Source organism: Parus major, chromosome 23 (genome assembly GCF_001522545.3).
Source record: "Parus major isolate Abel chromosome 23, Parus_major1.1, whole genome shotgun sequence".
NCBI classification, from domain to species: domain Eukaryota; kingdom Metazoa; phylum Chordata; class Aves; order Passeriformes; family Paridae; genus Parus; species Parus major.
The window spans coordinates 2,517,065-2,527,217 of record NC_031791.1 but is presented as its reverse complement, the minus strand read 5'-3'; the positions used below and the strand labels follow the sequence as shown (position 1 = coordinate 2,527,217).

The 10,153-nt window shown below is 47.1% G+C and overlaps 1 protein-coding gene across 1 annotated transcript in view; it reads left to right on the top strand.

Annotated features, from left to right (window-relative positions):
- CSMD2 (CUB and Sushi multiple domains 2) overlaps nucleotides 1–10,153 on the top strand; it is a 258,061-nt gene that overhangs the window by 112,172 nt on the left and 135,736 nt on the right. The window contains exons 7-9 of the mRNA XM_033519645.1: nucleotides 801–878; nucleotides 6,972–7,059; nucleotides 8,044–8,168. Coding sequence (XP_033375536.1) covers nucleotides 801–878; nucleotides 6,972–7,059; nucleotides 8,044–8,168 — 291 coding nt within the window. The remainder of the gene's footprint in view (nucleotides 1–800; nucleotides 879–6,971; nucleotides 7,060–8,043; nucleotides 8,169–10,153) is intronic.

Below are 10,153 nucleotides of genomic sequence, written 5' to 3'. Positions count from 1 at the left end.
TTATCCCAGTTCCTGCCCGTGGAGGCTGGGTTATCCCAGGTCCAGGTGTTTGAGCTGCTCACAGATGGTTCTGCCAGGTGGGGTTTGTGTCAAACCCTCGGGGGTGGAGGGAGCCTCGGCAGCAGCAGCCAAGTCCAGGGCAGAGACAAATTGCTGCTCCCTGCTGTGGGGAGCTACCTGTTGGGAAAGGATGGCGCTCTTGGAGATGGGTGGAATCCTTGTTCCCTTTCCTGGTTTTTCTCCTCTTTCAGTGGAGTTTTGGAGCAGGGAGGGAATGGTCACGCTTTGGGAGGAGTCCCCCAGGCATGGGGCTCCAGGCTGATATTTCCCTTTGCCAATAATGGGGTTTAATTTTATTTCCCCTGCTGTTTTCCTGCTTTTTCCTGCTGTTTGTTCACACCAGCTCTGCAGTTTTTAGGTTATGAATGGAATGGCTCTGCTGTATAATGGATTCATGGGATAAATTTCTGTGCAGGGGAGAAACCAGCTCAGCATTTTCCTCTCAGCATCCCTGAAGTTCCTTAGACCTTCCCTTTTGCCTGTCTCCCATTTTTAGTGGGTTACAGGGGGATGGGGGGGCTGGACCCCATTTTTATTGTGAAATTAAAGCTCTCCAAAGCCCTAACATGGAAAAGAAATCCCTGCTGGTTTTGAGGGGTCAGGATAAGCTGGCTGATCCCAAAGGGAAGCGTGCAGGGGGTGGGTGATTCACATTTTTCTTCTTCAAATAAAAACTTTAAAAATCCCTGAAGTTCAGCTAAACCTTTTCCTCATCTCCCCTTTGTTTCCCATCCCTGCAGTCAAGAAGCAGATGGAGCTCAAGTCCAGAGGGGTGAAGCTCATGCCCAGCAAGGACAACAACCAGAAGACATCTGTGTGTAAGTTTTTTGGCTCTTCCTTCGCTGTCTTTTTGATAACAATCTCCTGGAACATTTCAGTGGATTTTACAGTAATCTCTAAAACTTCACCACTCTGAAAAGTTTGGGTGCTTTTCCCTCTCTTCCCTCTGCATTTCTGCATCACTCCCTCCTCGCAGAGCTCTGTTCACAAGCATTTACTAACTCCTGGAAGGGGCTGCAGGGGTGGGAGTCTGTGCATTTGGTTGATTCTGTGCTCCAGGGTCATGGCTTTGGGCTCCTTTTAGTGGAGAAAGCAAATAATTTTGGGAATGGGATCAATGTTATCACTGTAAATAAGAAGCAGGGATAAGGAACAACATTAAAAAAATATCTTGGAAAATTTACAGAGGAAGTAGCAGCGTCTTCCTTTTTCTGTTTGAGTTTTATTTCATTTTCCCTGCAGGAAAAAAAAGAAGAAGATAATTCTGGGTTTGTAATGCTGATTTTTCAGGTTGTGTTTAGTGGTTGGTGTGTCAGGGGCAGAACATCTGGGGTCACTGCTGTGCCTCCCCCTGGCAGGTGAGAAATCTTGCACCTTTCCATCAGGTTCTTCCCAGATCAGGAGCAAAACTGTGGTTTTTGTCCCTGAATCCTGGGCTCTTACAGTAACTCTGAGATGAAACAGGAGGGATCTGACTCAGAATTAATATTTATATGGATTCAGATGGGAGCAGGATGTTGCATTTTTCCAGATGGATTTTAGGGGAGAGGCTGGAATTGCTCATTTTGTTGCATAGCCCATCACCCCCTCAGAGAGGAGCAGTTTGGACGTTTCAGTCGGGTGGATTTTGCAGACAAAATTCAGAACAATGGATGGACTGGATCTGAATCGTGGCTCAGTGTCTTTCTGGAAGGAGGGTCTCCCTCCCACGTCCCAGGAGAATTTTTAGAGGCCCTGGTTTTTTGGGAGCAAGGCCCAACAAGGTAAAAAACAACCCAAAATCTGCGGAGCAGAAAACACTGGGGGCATGTCCAGGAGAAAATAATTTCATTTTAAAGGAAAACTCCCAATTCAAGCTGTTCTGGCTGGGTGATACATTCCTTGCCAGGAAGAATTTAATTGGAATAAACATCCCAGTGCACTTAACTGAGTGGGAAATCCATTGGAAAACCTCCTGGCTCGGTGTGGAGGCAGAGAAATGTGTTTGGAGCAGGGGGTGCGGTATCCTGGATTTTGGGGAATGTGGGGAAGGGAGAGATGAAATCATTGGTTTAATGAAACATTCTGACATTAACAATACGCAGATTTCCCATTTCTCCTTCCTGGGAATGGCCTTTGGAGCAGTTTTACCTGTTTTTAATGCCCTGGGCTGAGGACACAGCACCTGCTCTTCCCTTTCCAGCAGATCCTGTCCTGTCCCAGTCCTGCTGCACTTCTGAGAGGGAAAACTAGGAATTCATTCCTTCTGCCTGGTTTATCCCATCCCAAGGGGCTCAGAGCTGCCAGTTTAGCATCTGGGGAGCTCAGATCTTGTCCTGCTGATGGAGGACAGCTCAGGCTGGCAGTTGTTAAGCTGGAATAATGGGAATGGGGATGGTGGCCCCATTCCATGGTCCTTGTCACCCCCCTGAGCCTCCAGCTCCTTCCCCATGCCCTGCTCTCCCTCAGGTCTGGATTTTCAGCCCTGATCACCCCTATCTCATGCAGCCTTCTGCTCCCACAGGGAATTTCCAGCTGCAGAAGTGCTGATTCCTGAGGAGATGGCACCAGGAAATTTGATTTATTTTATTTTTTGCAAAGCCTTATCTGCTCTGTTCCCTGCTGGAGCTGCAGGGTTGGCTGTGCCCCTTGTGCTCCCATTACACAGGTGGGACAGGCTGGGTAACGAAATTTCCTATCCCAGAGCAATTTCACTTGCTTTGGCTCAAACACCAGAAATTCAGGAATTCTTGTGTCTCTTGGTAACACTTAAAGCTGTGCCACAGAACCCTAAAATCATTAAGGCTGGAAAAGATCAAGTCCAACCTTAAAGTCCTTGGGTTTTTTTTCCCCATTATTCCTACCAGTGATGTTTTCTTTGCTAAAACCTGACCTAAAATCCCCCCTGGAAGAATCCACCCTTAAATCCTGCAGGTCTTGCAGAGGTTTGGGATTTGGGATTGCTTGGTCAGATGAAAACCTGTGTGTTTTGTGGGGCTGAATGGAGGCAAAATGTAGTGATGTGACAGCTGCTTGTGTTATTGCAGGGAAAAAAATCCATAAAAACAGGGAATTTTGGGGGGAGGTGCTGCTTGTGCTCAGTTGCAGTGGAATGTGTTTGAATTCGTAATTAAGTGCCTTGTACTGCTCACCATCAGTAAAATTATTTGGAAATCTTGCTTTAATCACTTTTGGAGGGAAAAATAATACAGAGAGAAAAATAATGCAGTTACAAGAAATAGTTTTAAGTTTTAGGTCACATTTTGGAGGCTGTTTCTGGCACTGAATGCAGAATGTAAATGTGAATATTCCAGGTCCCACAGTGGGAAAATTGTGGTGTTTTGGGTTTTAAAAACCATCATCAAAGTGGTTTTTGTGGTGTTTGGGTGAGGCTGATCTGGAGGGGGTGTCTGGGAGGGCTTGGATGAAGGAGTGAAAGTTCTGTGCATGTCCAGCTCGGTCAAAATCTGCTTTGGAAAGTCATTTTGGGGGTGTTGAGCAGTTTTTAGGTCTCGGCCAAGTGTGTTGAGTTGCTGGATTTTGGGGAGGTGTGAGTGGTGCCCAGGGCTGAGGGACGCAGGAGCCAGCTGGGGTTTGGGGACAAGCTTTGCTTGGGTTCCGTGGGACACCCTGGAAGTGGTCTGGGAATTCTGGAATTCTGGGAATGCTTGTCAACCTGCATCTCCTGAACTGCTCTGGGATAGCAGAAGGTGGGAAATTTGGGTTTAGAATTGTCCGGGTGGAACATTTCCAGCTGGAATTGGAGTTTCCCAGTGTCAGCACCTCACTGTGCCCTTTTCACACGTGGTGTTGCTAAAATTGTGAGTGTTCAGTGTCTGGGTCAGTGTCACTGAGGTTCTGGAATCACTTCATCCTGGTTTTTTGGATCTTTGGGGGTTGGAAATGCAGCAGGACCTCGCTGGGGTGAGGCCTGCACCCATAAATCAGCTCCCTGCTCTCAGGCCTGATCTTTGTAATCTTTCCCAGAAGTTTGCATGAAATTCCTCAGAGCCCTGGTGTGTGCACACAGATTAACCCTTTAAACCATGTAATTCCTGCTGCAGTCCTTCCCACCCCTCCTGCCAGGAGTTTGTACATTTATAACCTGCTTTCACTGGATTCCTCATGCTGAGAAATGTTGGGGCTTTGTCAGAGGTTTTCTGAGGTGCTGCTTTATTTTGTAGCTCTGAAATTCAGTGAGAAATTGTCCCTTGGGAATCTGTCAGTGAACATTTTAAATCAAGAGAGCTAGAACTAAATATTTTAACAGTGAATTCCAGTGGCAAACTGAACAATCAGAATTGACTGCCACTGAATTCATGAGGAGAAAGAAATTTAAAAAACGAGTAGATTGAGGGGATGGAAAACCAATCCCATGGCTGGGGGAGAAAATTCCTGAGCTTCTAACACAGCAATTGAGCAGTTCATCACAATTTTTACTTTTCCAGTAACCTTGAAGGGTTCATTTGGGAATGGCACAGCCCAGATGAAGCTTTGGGAAGGTGAACACAGCACTGACAGTGAATTCTCAGCATGACAAATCCAGTTTAAAACCTTTGGGCAATTCTATTTGTGTTCGTGTGTGTGTTCAAAACAAAAGGTAGAGAACAAAAGTTTCTGTAAATGAGCATCTAGTCCATCTCCTCCTTTTCTTTCACTCCCCTTAAAAGGGAAATTCCCCAATTCCCAGGATATGGAGATATCTTTCCTCTCCCCCTTGCTCAGCTTTATCTTCCCTGTTCCCTGCTTTATCTACACGTGTTTTTAGGTGTTAATCCATCTCCAGCTAATGAGAGATGAACTGGGCTCACACCTCAGCAGTGGGACTGACAAACTCTCCTCCAGGGCCTGTGTTTTCCTGAGATCTGGGGCCTCATTTCTTCCCCAAGTTTGGAATCCCAGGCTTTGTTTTTGTCTGATACGGGAAATAATCACCGGGTGTGACAGCAGTGACCCACTCTGGGGGCACAAAAGGGGTGTTTTGACCATGGGAGGAGGAATTTGCTGTGGGAATGTGATTTTTTTTTCTCTGAGGAAGAGCTCCTAAGTGTTGGGATGCAGCCCTGGAAGCTGTGGTTGTTACAGGTGTGTCTGCTCAGGGGGACTTTTACAGGAGGAAAATCAGGAATCTGAGCACTTTCCTTCACTCCCACATGGCCTTGGGACATAAAACCCTCGTTGGGTCCCTGATCCTGAGGTGAATTTCCTTTGTTTGGAGCTGCTGTGCATAGGCATCACCTTTGTGTGAAGGGAAGGAACCCCAAGGAGGATGGTGGCGCTTGAGAACTTTGTTCAGCCAAACTTTTCCTGTCAGAAGCTGGGACCTGAATCCATGGGCTCCCTTCCTTCACACCCTGGGGTGATTTGGAATTCTCAGGGCCTGTGAAAAGCGGCAAAGCAAAGTTTGGAGCTACAAAAAAATCAAGGTGTGCTGGATGCTGTCTTGGTGCTGCTGCCTCCTCACCTGACTGAGCTTCACCAGGGGTTATGGGCATGGAAAGGTGGAGAAGCAATCCCTCAGGAGGCTGTTCTCCATGAATCCATGTCTCTGTCACCTCTGTGCCCTCACACGCACGGAGGAGAGCCCAGAGCACCAAAGCGTCTGTGGGAAAACAGAGCCACGTGTGCAGACAATCCCAGCCCCATCCCTGCTCCAGCAGGAAGGGAGGAAAAAAGGGCCTTAAAAAGGAAATTCCTAAAAAGGAATTAAAGGGCATCAGAGGAGGTGTTAGTGATGAGGAGAAGCTGGAATATTTTTGGGATCAGCACAAGTTGGGAAGCATCAGTCCTTCCCTCTCTGTAGGAGCAGTTGTAGCTGGGGGTGCACCTGGGATTCCCCTGTGGTTAATTCCCAAATATTGGATGGTCTTGGCTTTGTGTGTGTCCAGTCTGGGTGGATCCTCCCCGTGGCTGCTCTTCCCCCTGCCCCTGCAGGGCTCCAGCTGCTGAGCCCTCGTGTCTGCCATGAGGAACAGGCTGGTGCCACCTCAGTGTCACCCTCCCCCTGGCAGTGCCCTTTGGGCCACCGTGTTTGGAATAAAATTGGGGTTTTCTTCCCTGTAATCCAGCTGTAGGCAGAGGTGGAATGGAAATGGGGTTGTTCCAGTGCTTCAGCATCATGGTTGAGAAATGTGGTGGTGGTTTGGGTGCAAAGAAAACTAAGTCCCATCGAATTCCTGTGGCAAAAAATCACCTTTTTGTTCCGTATTACTGTGCTGGAATTCAGGCTGGAAATGAGGATTGTGCCAGGGCTGAGGAACCCCCAGGTTCCCCACCCTGAACCCTCCTTTGTGGCTTGGGCAGGTTGGAGAGGGCTGGAAATGGGAGGCAGAGGATGGAGCTGGGAGGTTTCTTCAGTGCTGGTCACCACTCCATGGATCTCATGTTTGTTGGCATCGAGGTTGCTCCATGAAATTTTCCATCTCCAACTAAATGGCTTGGCTTTAAAATCCTCGACTTGCATTCCCCTCTCCTTTCTCCCTCTCGTTCTGTGCTTGGGTTTTCCCCCTGGGATCGCACACCTGCCTTTCCATGGAGCTGTTTTCTTTGCCTGGCACACTGGGCTGGGCTTGCAGGGCTACGAGGTCACCTCGGAGGGTTGCAGGTGGCATTTTAATCACAGGGCTCTGTAACTGGTGTCATTGAGCAGAATGGAAAAATAAAGCAAGAAACCAGCTTCTTCCAGAGGTATTTCTTTAGTGGAACTGAGGGAAAATTGTGTCCCTGGCTGGCATTTCCTAGAAAACGCTCAGGTGTGTAAACTGAGCAGGATATTTGTTTCCAAAGCCGTTGTTTTCCCGGAATGAAACAGAACACCTTGAGGTTTCTGAGCTCCCAGTTGCCATTTTTCTCGCCACATCCACCAAGACAGCTGCTGAAAGAATGTTCCTTTTGCTATTCTGTCTCTGTATGTGCTGTTTTTTGCTTTGTAGTAACTCAGGTTGGTGTGTCCCAGGGACATAATTTGTGTCCAGACCCTGGGATTCCTGAGAGAGGCAAAAGGATAGGCAACGATTTTAGGTAAGAACATTTCCTGTGTGTTCTGTGCATGCTGCAGAGCTCCTGTGTGTCCCTGGGTGTGCTCCTGGCCTGGGGGGTTCTGTTTGCTCTGTCCCCCTCCCAAAATCCTGCCCAGTTTTGGGGAACACGTGTGTAAAACCTTGCCTGTGTGTGCTGTTCCATGTGAGGATCTCTAAAGATCTCTTGAAATATTTTTGTCCTTTCCCAATCCAAGTTGTAGAATCCCTTTATGCTGTCATCCCTCCCCTGGAAAACTGAAGCAGCTAAAAAAAAAAATCACTTTCTAAATTAGCTCAAGCCCCAGCATGGCCCTTCCCTTAGAGAACTTGAGGTGACTGAGGTTCCTTGTCACTGAGTCTGTGTGGTGCCAGCTAATTGGGAGTTACAAAGTTTAAATCCGTGCTGTTGTTCCTTTCCAGTCCCCAGTTTTCCTTTGCAGGGATGCCCCAGCTGCTGGTGGCCGTGAGGAATCAATATTTCATCTGATTTTGCTGGCCAGGGCTGTTTTGCTCATGGAAAGTGTCTCTCTATCGAATCCCACCCTGTCCAATTCTCCTCACATCCAGCGAAGGAGGGAGGGCAGAGGAAAGGGAATTCCCAATGGTCCCTAAATTCCACAGGATGAATTCCCAGCCACTGCAAGCTGGATTGTGTTACCTCAGTGAACAACAGCAAGGGCTCAGAATCCACACCACAGAATAAAGAACAAAACTCTGAGCAGCTGATAAAGATGTATTCTTTTTTTACTTGCTAAGAACGCTGAGCATGTCCCCTCCCGGGGCTGTGGGTGAAATTCCCACTGAAATGTCACTAAAGACTGGGATTTGGACATCAGCACCTGGCACGAGCACAGCAGAGGGGGAGGCAGAGCTGGTCCCTCCTCCCTTCCTGCTGCTGCCTGCGGGGCCAGAGGGTGGCTCTGGCCCCAAATCCTGGGATGCACAAGGCAGGACAAGGCTGATGTCCCCTCTGTCCCCTCTCCAGGCTGGGCTCCAGCATCCAGTTCTCCTGCAATGAGGGCTACGACCTGCAGGGCTCCAAGAGCATCACCTGCAAGAGAGTCAGCGACATCATCGTGGCCTGGAGCGACCACCGGCCCGTCTGCAGAGGTGAGGGGGCTCAGCCTGGCTGGATTATTTTGATTTGTGGGAATTCCCAGCTCCTTCATGTTCCTTTTCTTAGCCATCCTGCCCTCAGGTCATCCCCTGGCCAGGTCAAACAGTCCCAGAGTGGTTTGAGTTGGGAAGTGTTGTAAGGAAAATCTTGTTCCATGGGCAGGGACAACTTCTGCCATCCCAGATTGGCCTTGGACACTTCCAGGGATAGGGCATCCACAATTTCTCTGGGAAATCTTTTCCTGAGCTTCCCCACCCTCACATTAAAGCTTTTTCAGTCCCTGTTTCTGCACCCCCTTCTCCCCTCACAGACTCTGCCATGAATTTCCCAGCTGTCCCTAAATCCATCCCCTCTCTCCTGAACATTCCTTTCGTTCAGGGATGTAAAACCTGAGCAAGATCATCCCTCTCCCTATTCCAGCTTTTTTCTTCCCTCTCCTCCTTATCCTGTATGAGGAAAGACTGGAATAAAACCTGGAAAAGCAGAGATGGAGAGAGATTTTTAACTGGAAATGCAGCATTTTGGGGTTGTGCTTCCCCAGGAGCCTCATCCTGTGCCATGAGCCATCAGGGAATGGAGATTTGTTTTCATTTTTGCCCATGGCCATTTTGATTTCATTCCCTCTCTGAAATGTCACATTGTGATATTTGTAATGCTAATAAAGAACAACTTGTAATATTTTTAATTGAATCCCTTTAAAGCTCTTAAAATCATAAGTAGAGGGTGGTTTTTTTTCCCCCAGTTCTTTTTTATTTTATTTCATCTGCAGATTTTTTCAGGGCTTGGAATCCCATGTAATTCTTGAAACAAGCCTGGAATAAATTGAATCAGTGTAAGAGGATATTTGGCATAAATATGTGGCACTATAAAGGAAATTTGTAGTGTGCTCCTGCAAGAGATAAGAAAGGATTTGTCTGCATTATTCTGTTTCCGTGAATCAACTTAATATTTTTAGCTGCTGAATTTCATGTTTTGGGGTTGCTTTTTTTTCTTTTTAAAAAATTTGATTTTTATTTCAGCTTTCTGCCACATTTTTCTCCCAGTTTGTTCCATTCTTTTTTTATTGGGTTTCTCTCAAATTCCAGAGTCAGCCCCTGATTTTAACCCCTTTGGCTGCAATAATTTCTTAATCCCCACTGAGACAACTTTGGGGGAAAGTTCTGCATCTTCCCCCTCTTCAGCAGATTCCGTCTGGATCATGGGAGAGTCACTTAATCCCACCTGAAAAATGGCAATAATGGGATTTACCCTTGTTTTGCACTGTGGGAGCTCCACAATGAGGCAGGGGTGGTTCAGTGTCCTGGATAAGTGACCTCAGCTCCTTCCTAAGGTGCTTCCCAGCCATTCCCAGTGTTCCCACAGCTTGGCCAGGAGATGATTTTTCCAGGTTTTACAGAGGAAAAAATCCCTTGCAGACTCCTCATGTACAAATACATCTTCTAATTTAAATTATAAGTTTAAGTAAATAAATATAAACTTCAAAAATAAATAAATTTGGAGCGCTCATTGCAGCAGCAGAGAACACTTCCAGAACCAGGATGTTTTTCTCCACTTTTTTGGGTTTTTTTGTGGAATATTTCAGCTAAATATTACATCAAAGGCATTCCACAGGCAAAATTTTCCCTGCTTAAGCACTTTCCCCAGCTTTTCCTTTACCTGAGATGTTTTGAAGATGCAGAGCTGAGTTTCCACCTTAGTTCTGAGCCCACAGAAGGAAACCAGCTGATAAATACTTAATATTGACCTAATAAATCCTCACTGTGCAGCATTTTGGGGGTTTGATCTGCAGGAAGAAAGGGAATGTGGCTTTTTGGGGACTTCAGGAAGGAGTTGTGTCATTGTGTCATTCCTGGCCCCTCTGGCCTGGATGGGGAAAGGTTTTTGTGAGGGAAAAAGGAGGAAGGAAAGGAAATAAATCAGTCTGAGGAGTAGAGCATGGTTGGGTGTTGGTTTGAGGGGAGATGGGATCAGGGGTTTG